The following is a 14786-nucleotide window of genomic DNA, read 5'->3' as shown; positions in this document are numbered from 1 at the left end:
TACCCTATGTAGGATATCCCAACACTCAAATATACTACTCAACTTTTGATTGGGATATTTTATCTTTCCATGATACTTGGGATATTTATATTTTTCATCATACACAAAAACGACTATAACATGTCCAGTGTATATATAAATAGAATGTCATATCTGATTGTCCCTAAGAAAAGTTGAGTAGTATACTATGGGAGCACCCAAATGACCCCAGGACCCCCTTAATTTTGAACACAGGTGTGAATATCACACTGGGATACACAGACATACACCTAAAACAGCATACATTAAGGTATTACCCTCTGTAGATATGGGTTTAACAGTATTTATTGCATGGAAATGAATCAAAGAATATGGCAACCCAAAACTTCAAAATCCAGCCTTGGTGCTACATAACTGATATTGAGTTCATGATTATTTAGGAAACCTGATTCCTGGTCTTTATGCCACCTAGAACAGTATTGTACGTAGTTCGAACTCATGATCCTGTAACAGCTAAGGGAGGCAACTGCACAGTGCGCTGCAGCGCTTTCGACTAAAGGCAGCGTTTGCTCTTGAAATGTGCTACATCACATTGGCATTAGGAATATTTGTGAAGCATGATGCTGGCTTCATGGAGTCTGGTAACCATGGTAACTGATATAAGATCTGCAATAGGTGTAATTGTAATTGAACAAATGAAACACATAATGTTATAGCATTTGCTAAGGCTGTGACAGGTATGGGCTTGAATCTGATGCCAATCCTTAAAACAATATATCCAAAGATGAACACAAATATTACAATAAAATTAAACATCTTTCTGACAAAACATAATAGCACTATAAGGATGTCATATTATGCATCATTTTACAGGAAACAATATGGATAGAACCCGGTAACACTCTGCTTAACACATTGACACAATAAATAACGGATACTCCTCAGTAATACTTTTAACTATCTTCCCGACTGCATGGACAGATGCTCATGATATCAATCACTGGATTGTCTGGTCCAGACTCGATTTTTTACAGACTGCCATCATATAGCTGGAATATTGCTGAGTGTGGCGTTAAACAAACAAACATTTAAACAAACAAACATATAACTATTTTCCAGAATTCACCATCAGCATGCCAGCAAACAAAATATTTTAGACATCGCATAACATACAGCACTCTAGCATGTATTCACATGTTTAAAACATACAAACAGAATTTGTTGATCCTTCACAAACCACATCGTCAATACTTCCCGAGTTTGTATACAACATGTTCCCCCATCACCTGTGAACACCATGCCGCAGTTTAACATAAATACCCCCTGAGACACAGTATACTGACTCTGAGCCGACCAGTCCTTGTTTTAGTCCCTTAATGCCGAGCACCAGGCAGGGTAACAACAAGTACCATCTTTTAACGTCTAATGGTATGACGCAGCCTGGGATCGAACCACCACCTTCCACTCTCAGGGCAGACGCTCTATCTACCTGACCACAGGGGTACAAACTTCAATATAGAGAAAGGCTTGGTGACTTTTTAACAGCCACATTCAACAGCTTACAAAAAACCCTGACACGATGATGCTATACCGTATATATTAACAGGTGATTGAGGAACATCGTCGTGCATACAAACGTGGGAAGCATTAACAATCCAAGAAGTACATATCATCATGATTTTATCTCTTCGACTCGTATTACATAGTTCCTCATCTCCACCCAAGTAAATACGTATTGTCCGAGGACAATGCATGTTCAACATGCTGCCTCAATATCACTTGGAGAGTGAGTGAGTGAGTTGGGTTTAACGCCGCTTATAACAGTATTCCAGTTATATCACGGCATGTCAGCTTCATGTGGGAGGAAAGCCCGAAGTGATGTAGGTCTCAGACGTTTACCACTTCGGTGAAACCTACGAGCACGGGTATGGTGCAATAAAATATTGGGAAAATATCTGTCAAAATCCAGTTGACGGTAAACATGATTTGCAAATCCTGCAGTCATCCAATTCTGCACGTTGAAATCCATGTTGTTTACAAACTGGATGTCCATTTCATTTGCGATTTTGATTCGACTACGCATAGACTCAGTCCAGCCAAAAAATAAAACCAGACCAATTCGGCAAGGGTGGAAACTGGACTTTTATAGTCAGTTAATGCCCTTGCCTCAGGAAGATGCAAGTCTTCATGTTCTTCAACTTCTAAGTGCCTATCAAAGACTCAATATCACCAGGATCTTAATCTCCGGGACTTCCAACACTATATATCTACACCAGTCTGCTTCATTCAATCAAACACAAAACACACACAACAAACTGGGACGTCAAAGTGAATTATTACTCGTTGATTCGAACATCTAATCCCTTTGTAATTGCATGGTTATTTATATTCAGCTTGTGGGTGGAAAGGTCACATTGACACCACATTACCACTTCTTGGACGACGGTATAAGCATCTATACCAAAACGTGGCCTTCACAGTGATTAAAGAAGTTGTAATCCATAAATTGTGTCACTTTGGGGATACGAAAGAGCAATGGTTGGTGCCGACAAACCAAGGTTAATTATCCAGGATTCAAACCGTGATGTATGGGAATTTAATCCTAAGAAAAAAGTCAAGAGAAACATTTCTCGTAAAATGCCACAATATGTCCATATAAATTCTTGCAAATGTCAACAATGTTACAACCAACAAAAACGTTTTTTTATGATCATCATCTTTCACCTCTAAAATAACGTTTCAACAATATTCTCACACATTCCACGGAAATCAAGAGAATACCAAATATTCCCTTTTCTAAAATCCCTAAAATAACCACTTTTTGTGATAAAATCAAAAGAATTTCAAAGGTGTTCCTATTTGAAACAAAACATGAAATAAACCGACATTTTCATAAATATGATCAAGCTTCTTTGTCTACTGACCATGAATCCAAATTAAATGGAAACTTTTGTTCATAAATTATTTGTACCAGGTCGAACGTGTTGAGCAATTTATAGCCACTGCTACACCTTGATACAAAAGGCTATCAGATACGACCCAATCGTGAGAGAGTTGGATTTACTACTCCTTCAAAAGTACTTCAGCTATATCACGGCATGCCTGCTTGATATTCGAGGAAAGTTGAATGTCATGCAGGTCTTAGACGTTTACCACTGTGTCAAACACCACAAAAACAGGCATGGTGCTGACAAACCCAGAAATGTAATCAGAGCAAACCAGGATTCAAACCCACAATCCTGATACAGTGTTTTAGGCGACTAAGCCACCCACCCCCCTCAACCTGATCATGACACGGAGTGAGTGAGGGAGTTTGGTTGAATGACGCTTTTAACAGTATTCCAGTTATATCACGGCGTGTCAGCTTAATGTGGGAGGAAAGCCAAGAGTGATGCAGGTCTCAGACGTTTACCACTCGGTGAAACCCACAAGCACAGGTATGGTGCTGACAAACCTAGAAACATAATGGGGGCGAACTGGGATTCAAACCCACTATCATAGGTTTCTGGCGTGCCCAAGGGACGCAACTCTGCACAGCGAATCGCGGCGCCTTAGACGACACGGCCACCCGTGCTTCCCCATGACACGCAGACCTCAAACAAGACACACCTACGGACTGTTATCTACATGTACTTTGGTGACCCGATTCAAGAGTGCTTTTTTTTTTAACAGTCATTATAATTCAAACTAATCCTGAATATTTATACCACAAGACATAACAAACAATTGAAATTCAAGGAGGATAAAATACATCCCAAAATGTCAGTACTGTTAATCCATCTCTAAAATATTTCAACAAAAATATTTCATGGAACACATACTGTGTTCTGCAGAAATTGTTAACAAACATAAACTGAGCTCTCATCCTGCTACCCTATCACATGTACGTAACCATGGTAACAACATAGGTTGTTGGTGATATATAAGGGGCTAAACTCACACACACTTCTATAATCCTCCTGAAGCCCGCATGTCTCCTAGAACATATTTGCCGTAAGCCTTGTTCATCTGTTCTAAGAATATAAACGTGAGGACTGTGTGGGGGCCGAGTCGCGCGTAGTACGGCGTGAAGCCCTTCCATAAACTGAAGAAACCCTCATTCCGGATAACTCTGGTCAGCACATCCTGAAAGGAAATACAATAATCGTAATAGGGTGAGGTGAAACAGGGTTTAATTTGTTTGTTGTTTAACGCCGCACTCAGCAATATTCCAGCTATATGACCGTGGTCTGTAAGTAATCCAGTCTGGACCAGACAATCCAGTGAGTGACATCATGACCATCAATCCACGCAATTGGGATCGATGACATGCATCAACGAAGTCAGCGAACCTGACCACCCGATCCCGTTAGTTGCCTTTTACGACAAGCATGGGTTGATGAAGACCTATTCTACCCCGGTTGGTTGTTTGTTTGTTTGTTTTTTGTTTAACGCTGCACTCATCAATATTCCAGCTATATGACGGCAGTCTGTAAATAATCGCGTCTGGACCACACAATCCAGTGATTGACATCATGAGCAATGATCCACACAATTGGGATACGATGACATGCATCAACCAAGTCAGCGAGCCTGACCACCCGATCCTGTTAATCGCCTTTTACGACAAGCATAGTCGCCTTTTACAGCAAGCATGGGTTGCTGAAGACCTATTCTACCCCGGATCTTCACAGGTCGAAATGGGGTTTAACGTCATGGGGTTTAATGTCGCGTCCAAGATTATTGCACTTATTATAATTAAATTCTTGAAAAATATATCTGTTGTGTATAATACGCACAGACTTTGTATCATTTCTGGCTGTCAGCATAAACCACAAAAATTTATGATCTTTCAACCCTTTCACCCAAATTATATTCTAATAAGAGCCCCCCTATTTCTAATTTTGAGTGCGCCCTGGGCGCTTATTACGTCGAATACGGTATCCAGGACTGCCAAATTGACAAGCCTAGAGTGGAGTTCACCCTGGATGTGTGGTGGTATGTGGGGTGGTATGTGGGGTGATACGTGTGGTGGTACGTGTGGTGGTGCGTGTGGTGGTGCGTGTGGTGGTATGTGTGGTGGTATGTGTGGTGGTACGTGTGGTGGTGCGTGTGGTGGTACGTGTGGTGGTATGTGTGGTGGTACGTGTGGTGGTACGTGTGGTGGTATGTGTGGCGGTACGTGTGGTGGTACGTGTGGTGGTATGTGTGGTGGTATGTGTGGTGGTATGTGTGGTGGTATGTGTGGTGGTATGTGTGGTGGTATATGTGGTGGTACGTGTGGTGGTACGTGTGGTGGTGTGTGTGGTGGTATGTGTGGCGGTATGTGTGGTGTGTGTGGTGGTATGTGGTGGTACGTGTGGTGTGTGTGGTGGTATGTGGTGGTACGTGTGGTGGTGCGTGTGGTGGTACGTGTGGTGGTATGTGTGGTGGTACGTGTGGTGGTACGTGTGGTGGTACGTGTGGTGGTATATGTGGTGGTACGTGTGGTGGTATGTGTGGTGGTATGTGTGGTGGTATATGTGGTGGTACGTGTGGTGGTACGTGTGGTGGTGTGTGTGGTGGTATGTGTGGTGTGTGTGGTGGTATGTGGTGGTACGTGTGGTGGTGCGTGTGGTGGTACGTGTGGTGGTATGTGTGGTGGTACGTGTGGTGGTACGTGTGGTGGTATGTGTGGCGGTACGTGTGGTGGTATGTGTGGTGGTATGTGTGGTGGTGTGTGTGGTGCTGTGTGTGGTGGTATGTGTGGTGTGTGTGGTGGTATGTGGTGGTACGTGTGGTGGTGCGTGTGGTGGTACGTGTGGTGGTATGTGTGGTGGTACGTGTGGTGGTATGTGTGGTGGTACGTGTGGTGGTATGTGTGGTGGTGTGTGTGGTGGTATGTGTGGTGGTATGTATGGTGGTGTGTGTGGTGGTATGTGTGGTGGTACGTATGGTGGTATGTGTGGTGGTACGTGTGGTGGTGTGTGTGGTGGTATGTGTGGTGGTATGTGTGGTGGTGTGTGTGGTGGTATGTGTGGTGGTACGTATGGTGGTATGTGTGGTGGTACGTATGGTGGTATGTGTGGTGGTATGTGGTGGTACGTGTGGTGGTATGTGGTGGTACGTGTGGTGGTATGTGTGGCGGTACGTGTGGTGGTACGTGTGGTGGTATGTGTGGTGGTACGTGTGGTGGTATGTGTGGTGGTATGTATGGTGGTATGTGTGGTGGTATGTGTGGTGGTATGTGTGGTGGTATGTGTGGTGGTGTGTGTGGTGGTGTGTGTGGTGGTATGTGTGGTGTGTGTGGTGGTATGTGGTGGTACGTGTGGTGGTGCGTGTGGTGGTACGTGTGGTGGTATGTGTGGTGGTACGTGTGGTGGTACGTGTGGTGGTATGTGTGGTGGTATGTGTGGTGGTACGTGTGGTGGTACGTGTGGTGGTATGTGTGGTGGTACGTGTGGTGGTACGTGTGGTGGTGTGTGTGGTGGTATGTGGTGGTACGTGTGGTGGTGCGTGTGGTGGTACGTGTGGTGGTATGTGTGGTGGTACGTGTGGTGGTATGTATGGTGGTATGTGTGGTGGTATGTATGGTGGTGCGTGTGGTGGTACGTGTGGTGGTATGTGTGGTGGTATGTGTGGTGGTGTGTGTGGTGGTATGTGTGGTGGTATGTGTGGTGGTGTGTGTGGTGGTGTGTGTGGTGGTATGTGTGGTGTGTGTGGTGGTATGTGGTGGTACGTGTGGTGGTGCGTGTGGTGGTACGTGTGGTGGTATGTGTGGTGGTACGTGTGGTGGTACGTGTGGTGGTATGTGTGGCGGTACGTGTGGTGGTATGTGTGGTGGTATGTGTGGTGGTGTGTGTGGTGGTGTGTGTGGTGGTATGTGTGGTGTGTGTGGTGGTATGTGGTGGTACGTGTGGTGGTACGTGTGGTGGTACATGTGGTGGTATGTGTGGTGGTATGTGTGGCGGTACGTGTGGTGGTATGTGTGGTGGTATGTGTGGTGGTGTGTGTGGTGGTGTGTGTGGTGGTATGTGTGGTGTGTGTGGTGGTATGTGGTGGTACGTGTGGTGGTACGTGTGGTGGTACATGTGGTGGTATGTGTGGTGGTATGTGTGGTATGTGTGGTGGTACGTGTGGTGGTATGTGTGGCGGTACGTGTGGTGGTATGTGTGGTAGTACGTGTGGTGGTATGTGTGGTGGTATGTGTGGTGGTACGTGTGGTGGTGCGTGTGGTGGTACGTGTGGTGGTATGTGTGGTGGTATGTGTGGTGGTATGTGTGGTGGTATGTGTGGTGGTACGTATGGTGGTATGTGTGGTGGTACGTGTGGTGGTATGTGTGGTGGTGTGTGTGGTGGTATGTGTGGTGGTATGTATGGTGGTGTGTGTGGTGGTATGTGTGGTGGTATGTGTGGTGGTATGTGTGGTGGTGTGTGTGGTGGTATGTGTGGTGGTACGTGTGGTGGTATGTGTGGTGGTGTGTGTGGTGGTATGTGTGGTGGTACGTGTGGTGGTATGTGTGGTGGTGTGTGTGGTGGTATGTGTGGTGGTATGTGTGGTGGTATGTGTGGTGGTATGTGTGGTGGTATGTGTGGTGGTATGTGTGGTGGTACGTATGGTGGTGTGTGTGGTGGTGTGTGTGGTGGTATGTGTGGTGGTATGTGTGGTGGTGTGTGTGGTGGTATGTGTGGTGGTGTGTGTGGTGGTATGTGTGGTGGTATGTATGGTGGTGTGTGTGGTGGTATGTGTGGTGGTACGTGTGGTGGTATGTGTGGTGGTGTGTGTGGTGGTATGTGTGGTGGTACGTGTGGTGGTATGTGTGGTGGTGTGTGTGGTGGTATGTGTGGTGGTATGTGTGGTGGTGTGTGTGGTGGTATGTGTGGTGGTACGTATGGTGGTATGTGTGGTGGTACGTATGGTGGTATGTGTGGTGGTATGTGTGGTGGTATGTGTGGTGGTGTGTGTGGTGGTATGTGTGGTGGTATGTGTGGTGGTATGTGTGGTGGTGTGTGTGGTGGTATGTGTGGTGGTACGTGTGGTGGTATGTGTGGTGGTATGTGTGGTGGTATGTGTGGTGGTACGTGTGGTGGTGTGTGTGGTGGTATGTATGGTGGTGTGTGTGGTGGTACGTGTGGTGGTATGTGTGGTGGTACGTGTGGTGGTATGTATGGTGGTATGTGTGGTGGTATGTGTGGTGGTACGTGTGGTGGTATGTGTGGTGGTATGTGTGGTGGTATGTATGGTGGTATGTGTGGTGGTATGTGTGGTGGTACGTGTGGTGGTATGTGTGGTGGTGTGTGTGGTGGTATGTGTGGTGGTATGTGTGGTGGTGTGTGTGGTGGTATGTGTGGTGGTACGTGTGGTGGTATGTGTGGTGGTGTGTGTGGTGGTATGTATGGTGGTGTGTGTGGTGGTGTGTGTGGTGGTGTGTGTGGTGGTATGTGTGGTGGTACGTGTGGTGGTATGTGTGGTGGTGTGTGTGGTGGTATGTGTGGTGGTACGTGTGGTGGTGTGTGTGGTAGTACGTGTGGTGGTATGTGTGGTGGTATGTGTGGTGGTGCGTGTGGTGGTATGTGTGGTGGTATGTGTGGTGGTACGTGTGGTGTGTTTGGTGGTACGTGTGGTGTGTGTGGTGGTATGTATGGTGGTATGTATGGTGGTATGTGTGGTGGTACGTGTGGTGGTATGTGTGGTGGTATGTGTGGTGGTATGTGTGGTGGTATGTGTGGTGGTACCTGTGGTGGTGCGTGTGGTGGTATGTATGGTGGTATGTATGGTGGTATGTGGGGTGGTACGTGTGGTGGTATGTGTGGTGGTATGTGTGGTGGTGTGTGTGGTGGTATGTGTGGTGGTACCTGTGGTGGTGCGTGTGGTGGTATGTATGGTGGTATGTATGGTGGTATGTGGGGTGGTACGTGGTGTGGTGTGTGTGGTGGTATGTGTGGTGGTAAGTGGTGTGGTGTGTGTGGTGGTGTGTGTGGTGGTATGTGTGGTGGTACGTGTGGTGGTATGTGTGGTGGTACGTGTGGTGTGGTTTGTGTGGTGGTGTGTGTGGTGGTACGTGTGGTGGTATGTGTGGTGGTACGTGTGGTGGTGCGTGTGGTGGTATGTATGGTGGTATGTATGGTGGTATGTGTGGTGGTGTGTGTGGTGGTAGGTGTGGTGGTACGTGTGGTATGTGTGGTGGTACGTGTGGTGGTACGTGTGGTGGTGTGTGTGGTGGTACGTGTGGTGGTACGTGTGGTGGTATGTGTGGTGGTACGTGTGGTGGTACGTGTGGTGGTACGTGTGGTGGTACCTGTGGTGGTGCGTGTGGTGGTATGTATGGTGGTATGTATGGTGGTATGTGGGGTGGTACGTGGTGTGGTGTGTGTGGTGGTATGTGTGGTGGTAAGTGGTGTGGTGTGTGTGGTGGTGTGTGTGGTGGTATGTGTGGTGGTACGTGTGGTGGTATGTGTGGTGGTACGTGTGGTGTGGTGTGTGTGGTGGTGTGTGTGGTGGTACGTGTGGTGGTATGTGTGGTGGTACGTGTGGTGGTGCGTGTGGTGGTATGTATGGTGGTATGTATGGTGGTATGTGTGGTGGTGTGTGTGGTGGTAGGTGTGGTGGTACGTGTGGTATGTGTGGTGGTACGTGTGGTGGTACGTGTGGTGGTGTGTGTGGTGGTACGTGTGGTGGTACGTGTGGTGGTATGTGTGGTGGTACGTGTGGTGGTACGTGTGGTGGTATGTGTGGTGGTACGTGTGGTGGTATGTGTGGTGGTACGTGTGGTGGTTTGTGTGGTGGTACGTGTGGTGGTATGTGTGGTGGTATGTGTGGTGGTATGTGTGGTGGTGTGTGTGGTGGTACGTGTGGTGGTACGTGTGGTGGTATGTGTGGTGGTACGTGTGGTGGTATGTGTGGTGGTGTGTGTGGTGGTATGTATGGTGGTGTGTGTGGTGGTGTGTGTGGTGGTATGTGTGGTGGTGTGTGTGGTGGTGTGTGTGGTGGTATGTATGGTGGTATGTGTGGTGGTGTGTGTGGTGGTATGTGTGGTGGTATGTGTGGTGGTATGTGTGGTGGTGTGTGTGGTGGTGTGTGTGGTGGTATGTGTGGTGGTGAGTGTGGTGGTGTGTGTGGTGGTGTGTGTGGTGGTATGTGTGGTGGTATGTGTGGTGGTATGTGTGGTGGTATGTGTGGTGGTACGTGTGGTGGTACGTGTGGTGGTATGTGTGGTGGTATGTGTGGTGGTATGTGTGGTGGTGTGTGTGGTGGTATGTGTGGTGGTACGTGTGGTGGTACGTGTGGTGGTATGTGTGGTGGTATGTGTGGTGGTATGTGTGGTGGTGTGTGTGGTGGTGTGTGTGGTGGTATGTGTGGTGGTGAGTGTGGTGGTGTGTGTGGTGGTGTGTGTGGTGGTATGTGTGGTGGTATGTGTGGTGGTATGTGTGGTGGTATGTGTGGTGGTACGTGTGGTGGTACGTGTGGTGGTATGTGTGGTGGTATGTGTGGTGGTATGTGTGGTGGTGTGTGTGGTGGTATGTGTGGTGGTACGTGTGGTGGTACGTGTGGTGGTATGTGTGGTGGTATGTGTGGTGGTACGTGTGGTGGTGTGTGTGGTGGTGTGTGTGGTGGTATGTGTGGTGGTGTGTGTGGTGGTATGTGTGGTGGTACGTGTGGTGGTATGTGTGGTGGTATGTGTGGTGGTATGTGTGGTGGTGTGTGTGGTGGTGTGTGTGGTGGTGTGTGTGGTGGTATGAATGGTGGTATGTGTGGTGGTATGTATGGTGGTATGTATGGTGGTATGTGTGGTGGTATGTGTGGTGGTATGTGTGGTGGTGTGTGTGGTGGTACGTGTGGTGGTATGTGTGGTGGTATGTGTGGTGGTATGTGTGGTGGTACGTGTGGTGGTACGTATGGTGGTACGTGTGGTTAGTGTGGTGGTACGTGTGGTGGTACGTGTGGTGGTACGTGTGGTGGTATGTGTGGTGGTATGTGTGGTGGTACGTGTGGTGGTATGTGTGGTGGTATGTGTGGTGGTATGTGTGGTGGTATGTGTGGTGGTACGTGTGGTGGTACGTGTGGTATGTGTGGTGGTATGTGTGGTGGTATGTATGGTGGTATGTGTGGTGGTACGTGTGGTGGTGTGTATGGTGGTACGTGTGGTGGTATGTGTGGTGGTATGTGTGGTGGTACGTGTGGTGGTACGTGTGGTATGTGTGGTGGTATGTATGGTGGTGTGTGTGGTGGTACGTGTGGTGGTACGTGTGGTGGTATGTATGGTGGTATGTGTGGTGGTACGTGTGGTGGTATGTATGGTGGTACGTGTGGTATGTGTGGTGGTATGTGGGGTGGTATGTGTGGTGGTATGTGTGGTGGTATGTGTGGTATGTGTGGTGGTATGTGTGGTGGTACGTATGGTGGTATGTGTGGTGGTATGTGTGGTGGTACGTGTGGTGGTACGTGTGGTGGTATGTATGGTGGTATGTGTGGTGGTACGTGTGGTGGTACGTGTGGTATGTGTGGTGGTATGTGTGGTGGTATGTATGGTGGTATGTGTGGTGGTATGTGTGGTGGTACGTGTGGTGGTACGTGTGGTGGTATGTATGATGGTATGTGTGGTGGTACGTGTGGTGGTATGTATGGTGGTACGTGTGGTATGTGTGGTGGTATGTGGGGTGGTATGTGTGGTGGTATGTGTGGTGGTACGTGTGGTATGTGTGGTGGTATGTGTGGTGATACGTGTGGTGGTATGTGTGGTGGTACGTGTGGTGGTACGTGTGGTGGTATGTGTGGTGGTATGTGTGGTGGTACGTGTGGTGGTACGTGTGGTGGTATGTATGGTGGTATGTGTGGTGGTATGTGTGGTGGTATGTGTGGTGGTACGTGTGGTGGTATGTATGGTGCTATGTATGGTGGTATGTGTGGTGGTATGTGTGGTGGTATGTGTGGTGGTACGTGTGGTGGTACGTGTGGTGGTACGTGTGGTGGTATGTGTGGTGGTATGTGTGGTGGTATGTGTGGTGGTATGTGTGGTGGTATGTGTGGTGGTATGTGTGGTGGTATGTGTGGTGGTATGTATGGTGGTATGTGTGGTGGTACGTGTGGTGGTGTGTGTGGTGGTACGTGTGGTGGTACGTGTGGTGGTATGTGTGGTGGTACGTGTGGTGGTACGTGTGGTGGTATGTGTGGTGGTACGTGTGGTGGTATGTGTGGTGGTACGTGTGGTGGTTTGTGTGGTGGTACGTGTGGTGGTATGTGTGGTGGTATGTGTGGTGGTATGTGTGGTGGTATGTGTGGTGGTATGTGTGGTGGTACGTGTGGTGGTAGGTGTGGTGGTACGTGTGGTGGTGTGTGTGGTGGTACGTGTGGTGGTATGTGTGGTGGTAGGTGTGGTGGTGTGTGTGGTGGTATGTGTGGTGGTATGTATGGTGGTATGTGTGGTGGTATGTGTGGTGGTGTGTGTGGTGGTGCGTGTGGTGGTACGTGTGGTGGTGTGTGTGGTGGTACGTGTGGTGGTATGTGTGGTATGTGTGGTGGTAGGTATGGTGGTATGTGTGGTGGTATGTATGGTGGTATGTGTGGTGGTATGTGTGGTGGTAGGTGTGGTGGTGTGTGTGGTGGTGTGTGTGGTGGTATGTGTGGTGGTATGTGTGGTGGTACGTGTGGTGGTATGTGTGGTGGTGTGTGGGGTGGTGCGTGTGGTGGTACGTGTGGTGGTGTGTGTGGTGGTATGTGTGGTGGTACGTGTGGTATGTGTGGTGGTAGGTATGGTGGTATGTGTGGTGGTATGTATGGTGGTATGTATGGTGGTATGTGTGGTGGTAGGTGTGGTGGTGTGTGTGGTGGTATGTGTGGTGGTATGTGTGGTGGTACGTGTGGTGGTATGTGTGGTGGTGTGTGGGGTGGTACGTGTGGTGGTATGTGTGGTGGTGTGTGTGGTGGTATGTATGGTGGTACGTGTGGTGGTACGTGTGGTGGTAGGTGTGGTGGTATGTGTGGTGGTATGTGTGGTGGTATGTATGGTGGTATGTGTGGTGGTACGTGTGGTGGTACGTGTGGTGGTATGTGTGGTGGTATGTGTGGTGGTATGTGTGGTGGTACGTGTGGTGGTATGTGTGGTGGTACGTGTGGTGGTATGTGTGGTGGTATGTGTGGTGGTATGTGTGGTGGTACGTGTGGTGGTACGTGTGGTGGTATGTGTGGTGGTGTGTGTGGTGGTATGTGTGGTGGTATGTGTGGTGGTACGTGTGGTATGTGTGGTGGTACGTGTGGTGGTACGTGTGGTGGTATGTGTGGTGGTATGTGTGGTGGTATGTGTGGTGGTATGTGTGGTGGTGTGTGTGGTGGTACGTGTGGTGGTATGTGTGGTGGTACGTGTGGTGGTGTGTGTGGTGGTATGTATGGTGGTAGGTGTGGTGGTATGTATGGTGGTATGTGTGGTGGTATGTATGGTGGTATGTGTGGTGGTGTGTGTGGTGGTACGTGTGGTGGTGTGTGTGGTGGTATGTATGGTGGTGTGTGTGGTGGTATGTGTGGTGGTGTGTGTGGTGGTACGTGTGGTGGTATGTGTGGTGGTATGTGTGGTGGTATGTGTGGTGGTATGTGTGGTGGTACGTGTGGTGGTATGTGTGGTGGTATGTGTGGTGGTACGTGTGGTGGTACGTGTGGTGGTGTGTGTGGTGGTATGTGTGGTGTGTATGGTGGTAGGTGTGGTGGTATGTATGGTGGTATGTGTGGTGGTATGTATGGTGGTATGTGTGGTGGTATGTATGGTGGTATGTGTGGTGGTATGTGTGGTGGTATGTGTGGTGGTACGTGTGGTGGTACGTGTGGTGGTATGTGGTGGGACGTGTGGTACGTGGTGGTGTGTGTGGTGGTACGTGTGGTGGTATGTGTGGTGGTATGTGTGGTGGTATGTGTGGTGGTATGTGTGGTGGTACGTGTGGTGGTATGTGTGGTGGTACGTGTGGTATGTGTGGTGGTACGTGTGGTGGTACGTGTGGTGGTATGTGTGGTGGTATGTGTGGTGGTACGTGTGGTGGTAGGTGTGGTGGTACGTGTGGTAGGTGTGGTGGTACGTGGGGTGGTACGTGTGGTAGGTGTGGTGGTACGTGTGGTGGTAGGTGTGGTGGTACGTGTGGTAGGTGTGGTGGTACGTGCGGTGGTACGTGTGGTAGGTGTGGTGGTACGTGGGGTGGTACGTGTGGTGGTACGTGTGGTGGTATGTGGTGGTATGTGGGGTGGTGTCTGACAAAGGGTACTACCCCGTGGGACTTACCAATCCACCCCTGTACTCGGGCTTGCCATCTATCATCTTCATGTTCTGGATTCTGGAATGAGTAAAATATCATCATCTTTTTGTTCTTCCCAAACAGGCTGCCTGTTTAAATTGTCTGCTTAATGACAATATTTGAACTGAAGTACTGGTCCATGTTCGCATCCAAACACCCCTTTTGTGAAGAATGACAGGAAACAAGGTTAGTGAGTGAGTATTGTTTTACGCCGCTTTTAGCAATATTCCAGCAATATCACGGCGGGGACACCAGAAATGGGTTTCACACATTGTACCCATGTCGGGAATCGAACCCTGGTCTTCGGCGTGACGAGCGAACGCTTTAACCACTAGGCTACCCCACTGCCCCGGAACAAGGTAAGACTATCACTGTAATGTCGTAAAAGACAAAAACAATAGGGTAAACAGGGTTGTGTATTATTTACAAATAACAAGCATATCTTTCAAAGAATCCTGCAATTTGTAAATCATTGGCATGGTAACCAGTTGACCGAGTTTATGCAGTTTACATTTAGTTCAATATTGGGTAAAATAGGAGTTTCAATTTAATGTAAAAACTTATATATTTTAAAA

At 48.6% G+C, this 14786-nt stretch overlaps 1 protein-coding gene across 1 annotated transcript in view; it reads right to left on the bottom strand.

Moving 5' to 3' along the window:
• Nucleotides 1-3400: 3400 nt before the first annotated feature.
• LOC139471195 (mitochondrial 2-oxoglutarate/malate carrier protein-like) overlaps nt 3401-14786 on the bottom strand; it is a 34609-nt gene continuing 23223 nt past the window's right edge. The window contains exons 8-9 of the mRNA XM_071253481.1: nt 14199-14250; nt 3401-4104 (exon numbers count right to left, since the gene is read on the bottom strand). Coding sequence (XP_071109582.1) covers nt 3928-4104; nt 14199-14250 — 229 coding nt within the window. The 3' untranslated portion in view covers nt 3401-3927. The remainder of the gene's footprint in view (nt 4105-14198; nt 14251-14786) is intronic.

Source organism: Haliotis cracherodii, unplaced genomic scaffold (assembly GCF_022045235.1).
Source record: "Haliotis cracherodii isolate W230 unplaced genomic scaffold, xgHalCrac1.p SCAF_22, whole genome shotgun sequence".
NCBI lineage: Eukaryota > Metazoa > Mollusca > Gastropoda > Lepetellida > Haliotidae > Haliotis > Haliotis cracherodii.
The sequence above is the reverse complement of the archived record's forward strand: the minus strand, read 5'-3'. Positions and strand labels throughout refer to the sequence as shown.